Source organism: Oncorhynchus mykiss, chromosome 11 (genome assembly GCF_057628025.1).
Source record: "Oncorhynchus mykiss isolate SJ-2025 chromosome 11, ASM5762802v1, whole genome shotgun sequence".
Lineage (NCBI taxonomy): Eukaryota > Metazoa > Chordata > Actinopteri > Salmoniformes > Salmonidae > Oncorhynchus > Oncorhynchus mykiss.
This window is the reverse complement of record NC_143032.1, coordinates 34,427,781-34,448,450: the sequence shown is the minus strand read 5'-3', so window position 1 is coordinate 34,448,450 and position 20,670 is coordinate 34,427,781. Positions and strand designations below refer to the sequence as shown.

The following is a 20,670-nucleotide window of genomic DNA, read 5'->3' as shown; positions in this document are numbered from 1 at the left end:
CAGTACAGACCTGCCCCTCATAACCCACAACCTGACTTTTTACTGCAGGTAAGAACAACTGACACACACACACACACACTGACACACACTCACTGACACACACACACGTACACACACACAGCTCCAGACCTGCAGACTTCCCAGCATACCCTGCTCACATTCCCGACCTCCTTCTGTCACCCGAAAGTTTGACTCACGCCCACAGCTCACCTCTCTCCTCCCACCGCCCTCCCCCCTGCCAAAACGCGTCTCCCCTGTCTCTTCCCCTGTCTCCCCTCCCCCAACTGACTGTCTCTGAGTTAGACAAGAAACACATAAGTCAGACCAGACACTAGGATGAATGGTATCCACATCGACGGGGCTGTAGTGGGGCGGGTTGAAAGCTTCAAGTTCCTCTGTGTCCACATCACTAAGGAATTAACATGGTCCACACACACCAACACAGTAATGAAGAGGGCACGACAACGCCTCTTTCGCTTCAGGAGGCTGAAAAGATTTGGCATGGGCCTGCAGATCCACAAAAAGTTCAACAGCTGTACCATTGAAAGCATCTTGACTGTCTGCATCACTGCTTGGTATGGCAACTGCTTGGCATCCGACTGGAAGGCGCTACAGAGGGTAGTGCGTACGGCCCAGTACATCACTGGGGCCGAGCTTCCTGGCATCCAGGACTTCTATACCAGGCGGTGTCAGAAGAAGGTCCTAATAACTGTCAGACTCCAGCCACCCCAGTCACAGACGTGCATGGCAAACTGTACCGATGAACCAAGCCTGGAACCCTGTGTATATAGCCAAGTGATTGTTTCTCATTGTGTATTTATTCATTTCTATAATTGTTTTTCTGTCTGCATTATTGGAAAGGACCAGTAAGTAAGCATTTCACTGTTAGTGTACACCTGTTGTTTACAAAGCATGTGACCCCCCAAAAAAATGTGATACCCCCCCGAACGTGTGTGTGTGTGTGTCTGTGTGTGTGCGTGCGCATGTGTGTGCGTGCGTGTAGGTGTGTGTGTGTGTAATTGGCAGGGAACATCTTGATTGACAGAGGGGGATAGATAGTTTAAAGGGATAGTTCAGGATTGTGGCAATGAAGCTCTTTATCTACTTCCCCAGAGTTATTATTAACTCCCGGATACCAATTGTTTAGAGGTAGTTTCACGAGCCGCTGCTAACAGTTACCATAGACTTCCAGTCTTTGTGCTAATGCTAGTTCGCAATTGCACAAACACCAGTTAGCAACTTCCTTCAAGCTGCACACAGAGACGTAAAAATGGTTATCCATGAGTTCATCTGACTCTGAGGAAGTAGATAAACAGCTTCATTGCCAAAATCCTGAATTATCCCTATAATGAAAACACGTGTTTACTTGATACAAGACGATACAAGAAGTACTCACCAAATACTTCAAGACAATGACACTACAAAACCAAGGGTAGGTTTAGGGTGCATTCCATATGACCCCTATTCCCCATGTAGTGCACTACTTTCGACCAGGGCCAGGAAAGAGTCATGGATTAGAAAGGGAATAGGCTGCCTTTTGGGACGCGGCCAACTCTCCTACTGTGTTTAATCTAAGCTAACTAGGGTGAGGGAATGTGATGATGGGGCCAAAAGTGAGTGATCAGACCCTCTGCTCCCTTCCATAATCCGCACCCCACGGAGATGGGATTGGAAAAACAACAACGTGACGTGGGATCCAGTCACGTGATCAGGTGAGGAATGCCTTCGACTCCGAGGCACGGAAGCAGAGTGCTGATAGGACGATCTAATGCTGGACTTGTCATGTATTGTCATGTTGTGTCTTGTTTCTGTCCTTTCCCTTCACCCTGTCTCCCTCTGCTGGTCGTTATTAGGTTACCTTTTCTCCCCCTCTTTCCCCCAGCTGTTCCTTGTCTCCTCCTAACTACCTCGTCACCCCTTTTCCCACCTGTTCCCTTTTTCCCTCTGATTAGTCCTCTATATCTCTCTCTGTTTTTGCTCCTGTCTTTGTCGGATTCTTGTTTGTGTTATTCATGCCTGAACCAGACTATCGTCATGTTTGCTGCAACCTTGTCCTGTCCTGTCGGAATCTGCCGGTCCATCTGAGCCTACCTATGTTTTGTTATTAAAGAAGCTCTGTTTACGTTAATTCGCTTTTGGGTCCTCATTCACGCACCGTAACAGAAGAATCCGACCAAGAATGGACCCAGCGACTTCGGATCCTCTCCACTCAGCCGTCGAGATCCAGGGAGCGATGCTAGGCAGACACGAGCAGGAATTGTCTGCTGCTCGACATGCCGTTGAGACCCTGGCCACCCAAGTCTCCAACCTCACAGAACAGGTTCACCATCTCCGCCTCGATCCACCGGCCACTTCCAGGGCTTTCGAATCTCCGGAGCCCAGAATCAATAACCCGCCGTGTTACTCTGGGGAGCCCACTGAATGCCGCTCGTTCCTCACCCAGTGTGATATTGTGTTTTCTCTCCAGCCCAACACTTACTCCAGGAGCACTGCTCGTGTCGCCTACGTCATATCTCTCCTTACTGGACGGGCTCGTGAGTGGGGCACGGCAATCTGGGAGGCAAGGGCTGAGTGTACTAACCAGTATCAGGACTTTAAGGAGGAGATGATACGGGTTTTTGATCGATCTGTTTTTGGGGAGGAGGCTTCCAGGGCCCTGTCTTCCCTATGTCAAGGTAATCGATCCATAACAGACTACTCTATTGAGTTTCGCACTCTTGCTGCCTCCAGTGGCTGGAACGAGCCGGCTTTGCTCGCTCGTTTTCTGGAGGGTCTCCGCGCAGAGGTAAAGGATGAGATTCTCTCCCGGGAGGTTCCTTCCAGCGTGGATTCCTTGATTGAACTCGCTATTCGCATTGAGCGACGGGTTGATCTTCGTCACCGAGCTCGTGGAAAGGAGCTCGCGTTCTCCGTTGCCCCCCTCTCCGCATCACTACCATCTTCCTCTGCCGGCTCGGGTGCTGAGCCTATGCAGCTGGGAGGTATCCGCATCTCGACTAAGGAGAGGGAACGGAGAATCACCAACCGCCTCTGTCTCTATTGCGGTTCTGCTGGTCATTTTGTCACTTCATGTCCAGTAAAAGCCAGAGCTCATCAGTAAGCGGAGGGCTACTGGTGAGCGCTACTACTCCTGTCTCTCCTTCAAGATCCTGCACTACCTTGTCGGTCCATCTACGCTGGACCGGTTCGTCAGCTTCCTGCAGTGCCTTAATAGACTCTGGGGCGGAGGGCTGTTTTATGGACGAGACCTGGGCTCGGGAACATGACATTCCTCTCAGACAGTTAAGGGAGTCCACGGCCTTGTTCGCCCTGGATGGTAGTCCTCTCCCCAGGATTCAGCGTGAGACGCTACCTTTAACCCTCACTGTTTCTGGTAATCATAGCGAAACCATTTCTTTTTTAATTTTTCGTTCACCTTTTACACCTGTTGTTTTGGGCCATCCCTGGCTAGTTTGTCATAATTCTTCCATTAATTGGTCTAGTAATTCTATCCTCTCCTGGAACGTCTCTTGTCATGTGAAATGTTTAATGTCTGCTATCCCTCCTGTTTCCTCTGTCTCTTCTTCACAGGAGGAGCCTGGTGATTTGACAGGGGTGCCGGAGGAATATCACGATCTGCGCACGGTGTTCAGTCGGTCCAGGGCCACCTCTCTTCCTCCACACCGGTCGTATGATTGTAGTATTGATCTCCTTCCGGGAACCACTCCCCCCCGGGGTAGACTATACTCTCTGTCGGCTCCCGAACGTAAGGCTCTCGAAGATTATTTGTCTGTAGCTCTTGCCGCCGGTACCATAGTCCCCTCCTCCTCTCCCGCCGGAGCGGGGTTTTTTTTTGTTAAGAAGAAGGACGGGTCCCTGCGCCCCTGCATAGATTATCGAGGGCTGAATGACATAACAGTGAAGAATCGTTATCCGCTTCCTCTTATGTCTTCAGCCTTCGAGATCCTGCAGGGAGCCAGGTTTTTCACTAAGTTGGACCTTCGTAACGCTTACCATCTCGTGCGCATCAGGGAGGGGGACGAGTGGAAGACGGCGTTTAACACTCCGTTAGGGCACTTTGAATACCGGGTTCTTCCTTTCGGCCTCGCTAACGCTCCAGCTGTCTTTCAGGCATTAGTCAATGATGTCCTGAGAGACATGCTGAACATCTTTGTTTTCGTTTACCTTGACGATATCCTGATTTTTTCACCGTCACTCCAGATTCATGTTCAGCACGTTCGACGTGTCCTCCAGCGCCTTTTAGAGAATTGTCTTTTTGTGAAGGCTGAGAAGTGCTCTTTTCATGCCTCCTCCGTCACATTTCTCGGTTCTGTTATTTCCGCTGAAGGCATTAAGATGGATCCCGCTAAGGTCCAAGCTGTCATTGATTGGCCCGTCCCTAAGTCACGCGTCGAGCTGCAGCGCTTTCTCGGCTTCGCGAACTTCTATCGTCGTTTCATCCGTAATTTCGGTCAGGTGGCAGCTCCTCTCACAGCCCTTACTTCTGTCAAGACGTGCTTTAAGTGGTCCGTTTCCGCCCAGGGAGCTTTTGATCTCCTCAAGAATCGTTTTACATCCGCACCTATCCTTGTTACACCTGACGTCACTAGACAGTTCGTTGTCGAGGTTGACGCGTCAGAGGTGGGCGTGGGAGCCATTCTTTCTCAGCGCTCCCTCTCTGACGACAAGGTCCATCCTTGCGCGTATTTTTCTCATCGCCTGTCGCCGTCGGAACGTAACTATGATGTGGGAAACCGCGAACTGCTCGCCATCCGCTTAGCCCTAGGCGAATGGCGACAGTGGTTGGAGGGGGCGACCGTTCCTTTTGTCGTTTGGACTGACCATAGGAACCTTGAGTACATCCGTTCTGCCAAACGACTTAATGCGCGTCAGGCGCGCTGGGCGCTGTTTTTCGCTCGTTTCGAGTTCGTGATTTCTTATCGTCCGGGCTCTAAGAACACCAAGCCTGATGCTTTATCTCGTCTCTTCAGTTCTTCAGTAGCCTCCACTGACCCCGAGGGGATTCTCCCTGAGGGGCGTGTTGTCGGGTTGACTGTCTGGGGAATTGAGAGGCAGGTAAAGCAAGCACTCACTCAAACTCCGTCGCCGCGCGCTTGTCCTAGGAACCTTCTTTTCGTTCCCGTTCCTACTCGTCTGGCCGTTCTTCAGTGGGCTCACTCTGCCAAGTTAGCCGGCCACCCTGGCGTTCGGGGTACGCTTGCTTCCATTCGCCAGCGTTTTTGGTGGCCCACCCGGGAGCATGACACGCGTCGCTTCGTGGCTGCTTGTTCGGTCTGCGCGCAGACTAAGTCCGGTAACTCCCCTCCTGCCGGCCGTCTCAGGCCGCTTCCCATTCCCTCTCGACCGTGGTCTCACATCGCCTTAGATTTTGTCACCGGACTGCCTTCGTCAGCGGGGAAGACTGTTATTCTTACGGTTGTCGACAGGTTCTCTAAGGCGGCTCATTTTATTCCCCTTGCTAAGCTTCCTTCTGCTAAAGAGACGGCACAAATCATCATCGAGAATGTTTTCAGAATTCATGGCCTTCCGTCAGACGTCGTTTCGGACAGAGGTCCGCAATTCACGTCTCAATTTTGGAGGGAGTTTTGCCGTTTGATTGGGGCTTCCGTCAGTCTCTCTTCCGGCTTTCACCCCCAGTCTAACGGTCAAGCAGAACGGGCCAATCAGACTATTGGTCGCATCTTACGCAGTCTTTCTTTTCGCAACCCTGCGTCTTGGTCAGAACAGCTCCCCTGGGCAGAATACGCCCACAACTCGCTTCCTTCGTCTGCGACCGGGCTATCTCCTTTTCAGAGTAGCCTCGGGTACCAGCCTCCGCTGTTCTCATCTCAGTTCGCCGAGTCCAGCGTCCCCTCCGCTCAGGCTTTTGTCCAACGTTGCGAGCGCACCTGGAAGAGGGTCAGGTCTGCACTTTGCCGTTATAGGGCGCAGACTGTGAGAGCTGCTAATAAGCGTAGAACTAAGAGTCCTAGATATTGTCGCGGTCAGAGAGTTTGGCTCTCCACTCAGAACCTTCCCCTTAAGACAGCTTCTCGCAAGTTGACCCCGCGGTTCATTGGTCCGTTCCGTATTTCTCAGATCATTAATCCTGTCGCAGTTCGACTTCTTCTTCCGCGATATCTTCGTCGCGTCCACCCGGTCTTCCATGTCTCCTGTGTTAAGCCCGTTCTTCGCGCCCCCGCTCGTCTTCCCCCCCCCCCCCCCATCCTTGTCGAGGGCGCACCCATCTACAGGGTCCGTAGGATTTTGGACATGCGTCCTCGGGGCCGTGGTCATCAGTACCTAGTAGATTGGGAGGGGTACGGTCCTGAGGAGAGGAGTTGGGTTCCCTCTCGGGACGTGCTGGACCGTGCGCTGATCGAGGATTTCCTCCGTTGCCGCCAGGTTTCCTCCTCGAGTGCGCCAGGAGGCGCTCGGTGAGTGGGGGGGTACTGTCATGTATTGTCATGTTGTGTCTTGTTTCTGTCCTTTCCCTTCACCCTGTCTCCCTCTGCTGGTCGTTATTAGGTTACCTTTTCTCCCCCTCTTTCCCCCAGCTGTTCCTTGTCTCCTCCTAACTACCTCGTCACCCCTTTTCCCACCTGTTCCCTTTTTTCCTCTGATTAGTCCTCTATATCTCTCTCTGTTTTTGCTCCTGTCTTTGTCGGATTCTTGTTTGTGTTATTCATGCCTGAACCAGACTATCGTCATGTTTGCTGCAACCTTGTCCTGTCCTGTCGGAATCTGCCGGTCCATCTGAGCCTACCTATGTTTTGTTATTAAAGAAGCTCTGTTTACGTTAATTCGCTTTTGGGTCCTCATTCACGCACCGTAACAGGACTAGGGTTGTCAATCACAATATCAGTACCACAATCCTACTATACTCAATTTTCCAAGGGCAACAAGGGAAAAACAAAGCAGTTTAAATTCTTTAAAAACGTGCTAAAATTGTGCATGCTAAAGTTAGAAAAATAAACAAACGTGACAAAATGTGTTTCTATGTTTCCAACATTAGGACTGTTTCCTCAAGAAACAAGAAATGATGTCTGCTTCATGTTTTGTTTGCTTATCATGATACTTATGAGTATCAGACTACTGATATCATGAATGATACACAACACAACACAAAAGTCTGACTGATGAACAGGACAGGAAGCGGAGCCCTGACAGGTAGATCTAATCCCACAACAACCCGGTCTGACCGATACACACAAAACAAAACAGATAACACACTGATCTCCTGTAGCCGACCACACACATGGCAAAACAAACCTGTAAACTGAGTAGCATGGGAGTAAGGAAAATGGCTTGGTGGCTAACATGGGGCTAGTGAAACTAGTGAAACCCATACACTGTAACTACTACAATTACTACAGTGCCTTGCGAAAGTATTCGGCCCCCTTGAACTTTGCGACCTTTTGCCACATTTCAGGCTTCAAACATAAAGATATAAAACTGTATTTTTTTGTGAAGAATCAACAACAAGTGGGACACAATCATGAAGTGGAACGACATTTATTGGATATTTCAAACTTTTTTAACAAATCAAAAACTGAAAAATTGGGCGTGCAAAATTATTCAGCCCCCTTAATTTAATACTTTGTAGCGCCACCTTTTGCTGCGATTACAGCTGTAAGTCGCTTGGGGTATGTCTCTATCAGTTTTGCACATCGAGAGACTGAATTTTTTTCCCATTCCTCCTTGCAAAACAGCTCGAGCTCAGTGAGGTTGGATGGAGAGCATTTGTGAACAGCAGTTTTCAGTTCTTTCCACAGATTCTCGATTGGATTCAGGTCTGGACTTTGACTTGGCCATTCTAACACCTGGATATGTTGATTTTTGAACCATTCCATTGTAGATTTTGCTTTATGTTTTGGATCATTGTCTTGTTGGAAGACAAATCTCCGTCACAGTCTCAGGTCTTTTGCAGACTCCATCAGGTTTTCTTCCAGAATGGTCCTGTATTTGGCTCCATCCATCTTCCCATCAATTTTAACCATCTTCCCTGTCCCTGCTGAAGAAAAGCAGGCCCAAACCATGATGCTGCCACCACCATGTTTGACAGTGGGGATGGTGTGTTCAGGGTGTTGCTTTTACGCCAAACATAACGTTTTGCATTGTTGCCAAAAAGTTCAATTTTTGTTTCATCTGACCAGAGCACCTTCTTCCACATGTTTGGTGTGTCTCCCAGGTGGCTTGATGCAAACTTTAAACGACACTTTTTATGGATATCTTTAAGAAATGGCTTTCTTCTTGCCACTCTTCCATAAAGGCCAGATTTGTGCAATATACGACTGATTGTTGTCCTATGGACAGAGTCTCCCACCTCAGCTGTAGATCTCTGCAGTTCATCCAGAGTGATCATGGGCCTCTTGGCTGCATCTCTGATCAGTCTTCTCCTTGTATGAGCTGAAAGTTTAGAGGGACGGCCAGGTCTTGGTAGATTTGCAGTGGTCTGATACTCCTTCCATTTCAATATTATCGCTTGCACAGTGCTCCTTGGGATGTTTAAAGCTTGGGAAATCTTTTTGTATCCAAATCCGGCTTTAAACTTCTTCACAACAGTATCTCGGACCTGCCTGGTGTGTTCCTTGTTCTTCATGATGCTCTCTGCGCTTTTAACGGACCTCTGAGACTATCACAGTGCAGGTGCATTTATACAGAGACTTGATTACACACAGGTGGATTGTATTTATCATCATTAGTCATTTAGGTCAACATTGGATCATTCAGAGATCCTCACTGAACTTCTGGAGAGAGTTTGCTGCACTGAAAGTAAAGGGGCTGAATAATTTTGCACGCCCAATTTTTCAGTTTTTGATTTGTTAAAAAAGTTTAAAATATCCAATAAATGTCGTTCCACTTCATGATTGTGTCCCACTTGTTGTTGATTCTTCACAAAAAAATACAGTTTTATATCTTTATGTTTGACGCCTGAAATGTGGCAAAAGGTCGCAAAGTTCAAGGGGGCCGAATACTTTCGCAAGGCACTGTATACTACTATTACACAGTTGTGTAAAGTACTTAAGTAAAAATAATTTAAAGTACTACTTAAGTAGTTTTTTGGGGGTATCTGTACTTTACTTTAACATTTATATTTTTGCCAACTTTTACTTTTACGATACTACATTCCTAAAGATAATATTATACTTTTTACTCCATACATTTCCCTGACACCCAAAAGTGCTCATTACATTTTGACAGGTAAAATGTCCCAATTCACACACTTATCAAGAGAACATCCCTGGTCATCCCTACTGCCTCTGATGTCACGACTTCCGCCGCAGTCGGCTCCTCTCCTTGTTCGGCCGGCGTTCGGCGGTCGACGTCACCGGCTTTCTAGCCATCGCCGCTCCTATTTTCATTTATCCATTTGTTTTGTCTTGTTCCCTTCACACCTGGTTTTCATTCCCTACATACACTACATGTTTTTATTCCTCTGTTCCCCCTCATGTCTTTGTGTGAAATCGTTTGTGTGTTACGTGTTTGTACGCACTAGGCTAGCGTTCAGTATTTCCGTGTATTTTCACAAAGCTTGTTTGTATTGTTATACATTTTGTGTCTTGTGACTGTTTTGCGCGCTTCACACTTTGCCTTGTTGGATGGAGGTTTTTGAAGCAGCTGTGTTCGTCTGTATCTCTCTCCTGCCGTACTAAAGTGTGTACCTCTTCCCAATTCTCTGCTCTCTTGCACCTGACTTCACCAGAAGTACGCACACGCCAGACATCTGAAGGACTCACTAAGAACAAATGCTTTGTTTGTAAATAATGTCTGAGTGTTGGAGTGTGCCCCTGGCTATCCGTCAATAGAAAAAAACTAGAACACTGTGTCATCTAGTTTGCATAATATAAGAAATTTGAAATGGTTTATATTTTTACTTTAACTTTTGATCCTTAAGTACATTTTAGCAATTCCATTTACTTTTGATACTTAAGTACATTTAAAACCAAATACTTTTAGACTTTTATGCAAGTAGTATTTTACTGGGTGACCTCTCACTAAAGGCTTCAATCATACAAAGGTTATACTCAAATCCAAACTGGTTCTCTGGCAAATTAGTAGGAATGTCTCACCCTATGTTCAAGAATGGCCTTTTTCCTTTACTCAGAACTCTCACTTTGAGTTACTGGAAAAGGAAATCATCTCCCAAATATTGCTATTTTAAAACAAGCTATAGAAAGTTGGTTGCAATTTTATCATTTTTTAAAACTAGGCAAGTCAGTTAAGAACAAATTATTATTTATAATGACGGCCTACCCCAAATGACACTGGTTCAATTGTGCACCGCCCTATGGGCTCCAAATCATGGCCGGTTGTGACACAGCCTGGAAAGGAACCAGGGTCTGTAGTGATGACTCTAGTACTGAGATTACACAGCATGCCATTGGAACACAGGAGTGATGGTTGCTGATAATGGGCCTCTGTACGCCCATGTAGATATTAAAAAAAAACATTTAATCGTCCATTTCCACCTAAAATAGTCATTTACAACATTAACATTGTCTACTCTGTATTTCTGATCAATTTGATGTTATTTTAACGTACAAAAAAATGTGCTTTTCTTTCAAAAACAAGGACATTTCTAAATGACGCCAATCTTTTGAACGGTAGTGTAAATATAACTGACACGTTTCAGGAAACTAGCCGTATGTCGGGGGTCACATGAGAGCCATTTGATCGTAATCTTTTTTTAATCAAAATGCGTTACATTTTTTGGCAGAAATGCCTTCTGGAACATGTTAACTTTCATGTGCCTTAATATCAAACTTGCATGCCATCTGTAAATATGAATACATTGTTAAATTATGATCCCTGTTGATTAATCCACAGAAAAAGTGAGCAACCTTCCCGCTAGCCGTGATTGGCTGCGATAATGCGTGGGCTGGACATGAAGAGAGTTGAATTCGGATTGGTCTGCCATATAGCACGCTTCTGTCTATTTGAGCTGGTTAGTGTGTGTAGGTAATCCTGTCTAACGCGGCTTTAAAAAAAATATATTGCTTAGTACAACACTGCATAAGTGTTGCTCTCCATTTTCTGGAGGATTGAGTTTTGAAATCAGTGGAATTAGAGTATGATAGCTAAGGAGACAGAGAAAAAACCTGTCTCCGGATTACATCTTCAAACTAAGGGCAACCATGGTATCAGTGACAGGGAGAAGTGTCCATGATGTATACGGGTAAGATAGTCTAGACGCCACTATGCAAGTAGCCATTTCAATACAATGTCACTGCAACAACTGTTGATAGACGTAGCTGGTAAATTCGCTTTGGCAATCTACTCCAATTTCCGACCACGGGTAAGATAGTATAGCTAGCTATATTTTCAGATGTTACAGTTTTCTAATTTTGACAAAATATTTTCATTTCAAGTTAAAGTGTACTGTTAGCTAGCTAGCTAACATTAGCTGGCTGGCTCGCTAGCTAACATTACGTATATTATTCGTATCTCGGAGCCATTTGCGTTGCTTGTTATAGCCTAATGTTAGCTAGCTAACATTGAACCTGGTTGGTTAGCTACCTGCATATTCATGCAGGGTAGTAACGTCATGAGTTGTGATTATGGAAAAAATGTAGCACGCTAGCTACATGTCTCAACAAAAGACTCCACTATGCAAGTGCCCATTTTAATAGAATGTCACTGCGGCGACAACTGTTAGCCAGGTAGCTTCGATGCTTGACTGCTGTTGTCAGGACAGAACCCTCGGATCAACCCTTAAAGAGATTGGTGGAGCTAAAGTTTAAGAAGATGTGAACAATGCTGAATGGGTGTAGACAAAGAAGAGCTCTCCAGTAGATACCATAACATTTAAAGGCCAATTTCTCAAAAGTGAGGTTACAAGTTTATCAACTTGTAAAAGCAGAATTACTTTCCCATTGTTCCTCAAATGCAGTGTATGATATACCATTATGTAGCTCGGCTTTATCCAATGTAAAAAACACAATTTCAAATGTTGCTACATAAGACCGGATCAAGGTGGTCGGTGACATATTTGCAAAAAACATATATGGGTGATTGGATGTGATGCAGACATTTGCATTGATGGAAGCTACAATCTATCTGCAATATTAAAGCTAATCTACCCCCTAAAAAAGAAGAGATGCTCATAAACACATGGCCACTGGTGTCACAGTGGAAAAGCAACATGACTGTAGTCCAGTACTTACTGTGCATAGAGCCCTGTGGAAGAGCTGAGGCTTTAGGTGGGCTGATTCTGCTCTTGGGTTGGGCCACCATGTCCATAGTCTGTGCCTGGCTTTGGGAATGGCTCTGAGTCTGAGACTGCATCTGGGACTGCTGTTTGTCCGCCTGTTGCAGTGCAGGTGGGGCGGCTGCAGCCAGGCCCCTCTGCTTGGTCAGGGTCCCGTCGCTGCCGGCCCTCATCAGCTTCTCCCCTACACTCACCACCCGGGCTCGAGCCCCACCAGGAGCCTCCTTACGGGACGACGACACCTTGGAGCCCGCCCCGGCGGAGGATGGTCGAGCCAGCCGTGAAGCTTTAGACATCCTGCTGGAAGTCAGTGGAAGGCTGGGTGTCTGGGACTCTCAGTCTATCTGTCTCTCTTAGATTCTGTTCGTGCCAGGTCCGTGGTAAACAGTAGAGTATTCCAGCTTCTCGGTGTGTGTGTGTGTGTCTCCCACTGGGCTCTGCGAGTCCTGACTGGAGCAGGTAGGCTGGGTTGGGCAGCCAGAGGGAGGAGGGTACATTTGGGAAGGCAGAAGGAGAGAAGGAGGAGAGAGAGAGAGGGGGGCGGGAAAAGTTCCCTGGAAGGTGTACTCTTCTGCGGACAGGGCCTCCTGGGCTTATCCTCCAAAGCAAACAGAGCTGTGTGTGTGTGTGTGTGTGTGTGTGTGCGTGCGTGTCTGTTTGTGTGTGTGTGCTCAAACCTGTTGCTCGGCAGAATGTGCTGGGCCAAATGCATATATAAACAGCCAGGTCCTTAATGTCAGCGCATTCCAGCTCTATAACCCACTGTTTCCCTCTCTATCCCCCGCTCTCACACTCTTCTCATCCCCTCCTCCTTTTCTTTAATCTGCTGTAGTCCCTCTCTCATTGACTCTGTCATATACAGACAGTCCCGTACTCCCTCTCTGTCATATACAGACAGTCCCGTACTCCCTCTCTGTCATATACAGACAGTCCCGTACTCCCTCTCTCATTGACTCTGTCATATACAGACAGTCCCGTACTCCCTCTCTGTCATATACAGACAGTCCTGTGCTCCCTCTCTCATATGTAAACAATTCCGTACTCCCGTTTTCTCTGCTCTTCTCTTGCTTTTCGGTTTCCTCTTCTTTGCTCTTCCACTGCTTTGCTGATGCTCAGTGTGAAACTGTTGCAGTGCTCTGGCGAGCACAGACAAAACACGAGAGAGAGGTAGAGAGAGAGAGCGCGAGTGAGTGAGTGAGTGAGTGAGTGAGTGAGTGAGTGAGTGAGTGAGTGAGTTAGAGAGAAAAAAAGAGCATGAGAGAGAGAGCGGGAGAGAGAGAGAGAGAGAGAGGATGATTTGTGATCCCTCCTCCTCAGGTGCAGCTGCTGAAGCCGTTCCAGATGTGTCATTTGCTTCATGTCACCGCTCAGCTGCCCAACACACACACAGCCACTCGCATTCCTGCTCACCTCTCCATCGACGGATTCACCTCAAACTCCAAATCCTCTCTCTCCCTCTATCATTCTTCCTCTCTCTCTCCTTCCCTCATTCACACTGTCTCCTCATGCGTGTGAAAAGATGTTGTCCTGATACTGGAAGCAGCCGGAAGTAACAAACACACACATTCACACACACACACACACACACACACACACACACACACACACACACACACACACACCCCTTCACCGGAAGAATTTACAGAGAATTAAAGAGCACAGAGGAAAGAAGGATTACTGTAGAACGCAGCATGCTTCTCTGCACAGTGAGTGTGTGTTTGTATGTGGCCCTGATTGGCTGCCACACTGAGCTTTAGATGAAAGAAAGAGAAAGAGAGAGAGAGATAAAGAGAGAGAGCGATAAAGAGAGAGAGCAAAAGAGCGAAAACAGTGCAGCTTGAAGGTGAGAGAAAAATGGAAAAAGACAAAAGTTCATTTGAGGATCAGAGAGCTAAAGAGGGGCATTCTCCTCCCTCTTTCCTCTCCTCCCTCTCTTCTCTGAGCCTAAACAGAATGTTCTGTACATTGGTACACACAGCTCATCCTCACACTCAGCACATCCTCCTCTCCTGAGGTAAGATAGGCTGCGTCCGAAATGACACCCTATTCCCTATATAGTGTACTTCTTTTGAGCAAGGTCCATAAACCTCTGGTCAAAATTAGTGCACTATATACACTCCTAGAAAAAAAGAGTTACAACACGGTTATTTGGCTGTCCCCATGGAGAACCCTTTTTGGTTCCAGGTAAAACCTGGATTCAAATGGTTCTCCTATGGGAACAGCCGATGAACCCTTTAAGGTTCTAGATAGCACCTTTTTTTTCTAAGAATGCAGGGAATAGCGTGCGATTTGGGACAGAACCATAACAATAATCTCAGACTTCAATATGGGTATGAAACAAAGATGCTGACAGACCCAAGGTCAGGTTGTCCTCATTCCAAATACATTATCTCCAAAAGAAGGAACAAAATAACTGATCTGGAGTAGTGAAACAAATACTAAGTTAACTATGGACGTGGCAAATGACAGACCGCAACAGAATTCCTGAGGGAGATTTTTGTAATTTAAGGCGTTAACAGTGAGGCTGATCATTCTCAGGCAGTTTTACACACATACGGTGTGACTCACATACGACTACGAACCGAGGTCATGCCACAATACGTGTATTAGCTGGTGACATACAACACTGTTTACAGGCTACAGAGTCTACCCACCATAGAAGTATTATGGTACATGTGCTCAGTTTCATTATGTGGCGTGTTAGCTATGTAACAGTATGCACTTTGTTCAGTGTGCTGAGAGATTTAACACCACACAGAGGATTATGGTTAGCGCAGGATCAACAAACTATGAGAAAAGTAAAGAGCAGCAAACCAAGCCAATGGACAGGAGAGGGGGGGGGACCACTACACTGTTTATTTTTAATTTTTAAAACTGATCCAATTGCTTAATCTTTAACTATGCCACTTTGTTTACATACTCATCTCATATGTATATACTGTACTCAATACCATCTACTGTATCTTGCCTATGCTGCTCTGTACCATCACTCATCCATATATCTTCATGTACATATTCTTTATCCCCTTACACTGTGTATAAGACAGTAGTTTTGGAATTGTTAGTTAGATTACTTGTTGGTTATTACTGCATTGTCGGAACTAGAGGCACAAGCATTTCGCTACACTCGCATTAACATCTGCTAACCATGTGTATGTGACAAATAGAATTTGATTTGATTTGATTTGATTTACTCAGTGTTATTCTGTGAGTTGGAAGGAATTCAGAAGGACGAAAAATGCTGCTAATGTGTGAAAGTTTGTTCACTCAGACTTTGCACATAGTGAGCTGAATACATAAAAACATGGTTTTGCCTCCAGCATTTTAAGCCTATCCCAAACCTTAACCCTATCATTAAACATTTGGAGTTAATGCCTAACCTTAAGAATTTGGAGTTAATGCCTAACCTTCACCTTTATCACTTCAAGACTTGAGTCGAATACAAATGAATGTTTGCCTTTGGAGCTCCCGAGTGGTGCAGCGGTCTAAGGCACTGCGTCTCAGTGCAAGAGGCATCACTACAGTCCCTGGTTTGAATCCAGGCTGTATCACATCCGGCTGTGATTGGAGTCCCATAGGGCAGCGCGCAATTGGCCCAGCGTTGTCCGGGCTTGGCCGGGGTAGGCTGCGATTGTAAATAAGAATTTGTTCTTAACTGACTTGCCTAGTTAAATAAAGGTTAAACAAATGAAAAAGCCAACACTGTACAGTATGTTGGTTCAGCTATCTACAAGCTCTCACAGTCTGACGTCAGAATTAGTTCATCCATGTTTCTCAAACATCAAATTTCTAAGTTGTTCCAAACGTCAAGTGTGTGGTAAAATGGTGGGTGTTGGTTTGTAGGGCACACAGAGACAGGGAGGTTCTAGTCAGAAAACACAACTTTAGTAGGCAACAAAAAAGAAACGTAACAACAAATGATCTTGGTGTTGGCTCGGTCCTTCTTCTCATATTCGGCTCCATGCCGCCGTGCGCTTCGTTCCCCTCTCTCAGCTCACTCCTTGCCTCGCCGTGTGCCACGGTGCTCCATTTATGTGGCCTGCAAGGCTGCTTGGCACTCTCCCCTAACTACCCCTAATTGATGCCATCAACAGCCTGGTGCCCAGCAGAGGGAGCCAACTTCGCGGCATGTACCTCCCCTCTATCGCCAACCCCCGGGGTAGACCTCCCGGGATACCACAAGTGTTTCAGGTTTAAGTTTAACTCCAAAATCTTAAGGTTAGGTATTAACTCCGAATGGATAAGGTAAGGATAGGCTTAAAATGCTGTATTCGAACATGCAACCTTTGGGATCAGATGCCTACACCCATCTGCCATCCCCATCCACTATGCCCTAGCAAAACCAAAACCTACAGTACTTGAAGGTAACAGTGCTCACTTTTGCCCCCTAGTGGCAGTTTTCCACGTCATCTCCCGACGTCCTCAGACATGGATGGACGTCGAATACTGACTTGTATCGCAGGTGACCTGGTTGCAGCTATATGTTGAGCAAACTCACAATCCTATTGCAGCTGATTTCCATCGGGTGGGAAAACCTGATGGTTGGTTTACTGGTAAAAACGAAGACTGTGTGGAACATAATGGAAATCAATCAATAATATGCTAGTATAATGCAATACTGTTACAGACATTTGTATAAAAAATATTGGAGGAGATGCGCACACACACACACACGCACACACTCACACATTCACACGCACGCATACACACACGCACACACACATACACACACGCACAGACGCGGCATAGTATACGGTCGCCATGCGCCCATCCCAACCGCCACCCCAGCCCTCCATTACAGGACTTCTAGGCCATCTGGACCTGACAGACCAATCAACTTAGAGATATGAAATAATCATACCAACACATATGAGTGGAATGGGTTTATAATGGAAGGAAAGCAGATTGACCTATATAATGTTCAGGTCCCTAAAGCTCATGGCTAAGAACCTCTAGGATTCCCTTTGTGTGCCTTGGTGAGTGTTTCCCAAATAGCACACTATTCCCTAATGAGTGTACTACTTTTGACCAGGGGCCATAGGGAAACCTATAGGGCTCTTGTTGAAAAGCAATGCACTACATAGGGAATAGGGTGCTGTTTGGGATAGAAACCCTGTTCCAAAGCAGTTCACTACATAGGGAATAGGGTGCTGTTTGGGATGGAAACCCTGTTCCAAAGCAGTTCACTAAATAGGGACTAGGGTGCTGTTTGGGATGCAAGCCTAACCTTCCATATGCAAATGTGAGGAGAAAAACTGACATTTCACTTTGAATAAAGGGGAGTAATGGCAGAAACGTCAGATTATATTGTAGAATTGTTATGAAGTGTTATGAAGGAAATGATGTATACAAAAGCAGTATCATGCCTTTGGCTAAGACGTAGTACACAAACTCTGACTCACACTCTGATACACACACCATACTGTAAATATAGGAACAAACATAAACACAGATTCACTTATATGAGCTGCAGTGAACCAATGCCCAAAGCAGTTATAGTGCATTCAGAAGGTATCCACACCTATTTACTTGTTCCATGTTGGTGTGTTACAGCCTGAATTTAAAATGGATTATTTTAAGATTTTAAGACCTTACAGATAATTATATTTGTGGGGCAGATGCAACTTTATTATGTGAGTTGTTAAGCACATTTTTACTCCTGAACTTATTTAGGCTTGCCATAAAAAAAAGAGGTCGAACACTTTCATTTTGTATTCTTTTGTAAAAATGGCAAAAAACATCATTCCACTTTGACATTATGGGTTATTGTGTGCCCATAGAGAATAGGGTGCCATTTGGGACACTGCCTTGGATACAGAATGGCTATCCAGAATGGGGTCACATTCACAACACTAGCGATGTCAATGTCTCTCACCTTGACTTGTATACAAGCCCCACCATATGTCCATATGCCTGTATGTGTGATCAACTGTGGGAGTCATTTCTTGACAGGAACAGAAAGGAAGGCCTACAGGGTTGGAGCAAGGGATATAGGGGATAGAAAGTAGAGGACGAGGGGGGGGGGGGGGGGGGGGGGGGGGGGGTTACAGAGGTACGCAAAGGTCCATATCACTCATGTGAGGAGGGAGTATGAGGTTACTCAGAGGTTTTAGTAAGAGAGGAGGTGGAGGGAGGGGGGGGGGGGGGGGGTGTTAAGGAGGGTCTGAGTGCTTCTGTGGTATTTGTGTAATTAAGTAGTAATTCCCTCGCTAGAGTGTTATTAGGAGCAGGACAGGGGCACCTGAATAATAACTGGCTCTATATGGGATGGGCTCAATGCCAGACTGGGCTCTTTTACTGTTATACTCAGAGATGGGCAGGAACATTTCATCAGTTCTAAGTGGAATCCAATTCTTTGAGGGAGTATTGATACAAAGGCCTGCGATTGTATTATTGTGAAGTTCAGAAATATGTGAAAAACCTGAATGCTGAATAATTTAAATATCACTAGGCTATACAGCATACCACAACAAAAATCTGACTACACAACCCTCCCATCACACACATCTTGAAGTTGTCTTTAAGCCAGGTGAAATGAACTCATCAAGCAAGTCATTTATTAACTTGGTCTAAGTGGTCAGTGAAGATTACGGCTACTTTGTGAGGCATTTCCAGTCAGATCCGTCATGAAATCTAAATGGGGGATTTCCAAAATACACAAATACATTGCACTTTTAAAATATAATTCCTGACCATTTCCCATGAGAGGCATAACAGGATGAACCAGAGAAAGACTGGAGGACATTGCCCTTCCAAGCTATCTGGTTTAAGGCACTGGGGGGAGGACAGGGGGTTTGTGCGCGCGTGTGTGTGTGTGTGTGTGTGTGTGTGTGTGTGTGTGTGTGTGTGTGTGTGCGTGCATGCATGCATGCATGCGTGCATAAGTGTGTGTGTAAGTGTGTGTGTGGGTAAGTGTGTGTGTAAGTGTGTGTGTAAATGTGTGTGTGTGTGTAAATATGTGTGTGTAAGGGACAGAGAGATAAAGCTCGGCAGGCAGGGTCTTGTGTGTATTCACTTGCCTGACGACTCAAACTGAATTCTTCAGCTGCTCCATGTTCTCTACAGACCTCCGTCTGAGACTGCCATCGTTGAAGTGGTTTGTGGTGATGTCAAAACGAGGGGTGTTATACAAAACAAAGTCATCAGTGATTGGATCATCTCTAACCAATCAGAGTATCAAAGCCAATGACAAATTTTCAAAACGCAGCATTACCCACGTGGCTCTGTCCCAACCCATCGGATTCTGGGAACAATCAGAACGGTTAGAATGTGTTTGTGTTCTGAACGAATGTCCGTGGGCGTGGCGTAGCATTTGGCAGGAGCAAGGAGTTTGGGTTATAAAGATTTCTGTCATTTAGAATAGATTAGGTTTTTTCAGTTGCTCAGCTTTCTACAGTTGAAGTCGGAAGTTTACATACACCTTAGCCAAATACATTTAAACTCAGTTTTTCACAATTCCTGACATTTAATCCTAGTAAAAATTCCCTGTTTTAGGTCAGATAGGATCACCACTTTATTTTAAGAATGTGAAATGTCAGAATAATAGTAGAGAACTATTTATTTCAGCTTTTATTTCTTTCATCACATTCCCAGTGGGTCAGAAGTTTACATACACTCAATTAGAATTTGGTAGCATTGCCTTTAAATTGTTTAACTTGGGACAAAAGTTACGGGTAGCCTTCCACTAGCTTCCCACAATAAGTTGGGTGAATTCTGGACCATTCCTCCTGACAGAGCTGGAAAAGCACACGCTTTTTCAGTTCTGCCCACAAATTTTCTATAGGATTGAGGTATGGGCTTTGTGATGGCCACTCAAATACATTGACTTTGTTGTCCTTAAGCCATTTTGCCACAACTTTGGAAGTATGCTTGGGGTCATTGTCCATTTGGAAGATGCATTTGCGACCATGCTTAAACTTCCTTGAGATGTTGCTTCATAATTTTCTAACCTCATGATGCCAGCTATTTTGTAAAGGGCACCAGTCCCACCTGCAGCAAAGCACCCACACTACATGATTCTGCCACCCCCGTGCTTAATGGTTGGGATGGTGCTCTTCGGCTTGCAAGCCTCCCCTTTTTCCTCCAAACATAACGATGGCCATTATGGTCAAACAGTTCTATTTTTGTTTCATCAGACCAGAGAACATTTCTCCAAAAAGTACAATCTTTTTTTCCCCATGTGCAGTTGCAAACCGTAGTCTGGCTATTTTATGGCGGTTTTGGTGCAGTGGCTTCTTCCTTGCTGAGCGGCTTTTCAGGTTATATCGATATAGGACTTGTTTTACTGTGGATATAGATACTTTTGTATCTGTTTCCTCCAGCATCTTCACAAAGTCCTTTGCTGCTGAGCGGTATGATGGCTGCGTGGTCCCATACTGTTTATACTTGTGTGCTATTGTTTGTACAGATGAACGTGGTACCTTCATGTGTTTGGAAATTACTCCCAAGGATGAAACAGACTTGTGGAGGTCTACAATTTT

General features: G+C 45.8%; 1 protein-coding gene across 10 annotated transcripts in view; it reads right to left on the bottom strand.

Annotated features, from left to right (window-relative positions):
• The window catches only part of LOC110535604 (sickle tail protein), a 178,193-nt gene extending 164,474 nt beyond the window's left edge, over nt 1–13,719 (bottom strand). For all 10 annotated transcript variants that reach the window (XM_021620697.3, XM_090189922.1, XM_090189891.1 and 7 more), the window contains exon 1: nt 12,147–13,719. In XM_021620697.3, the coding sequence (XP_021476372.3) occupies nt 12,147–12,486 (340 nt within the window). In that variant the 5' untranslated portion in view covers nt 12,487–13,719. The remainder of the gene's footprint in view (nt 1–12,146) is intronic.
• Nucleotides 13,720–20,670: the final 6,951 nt, after the last annotated feature.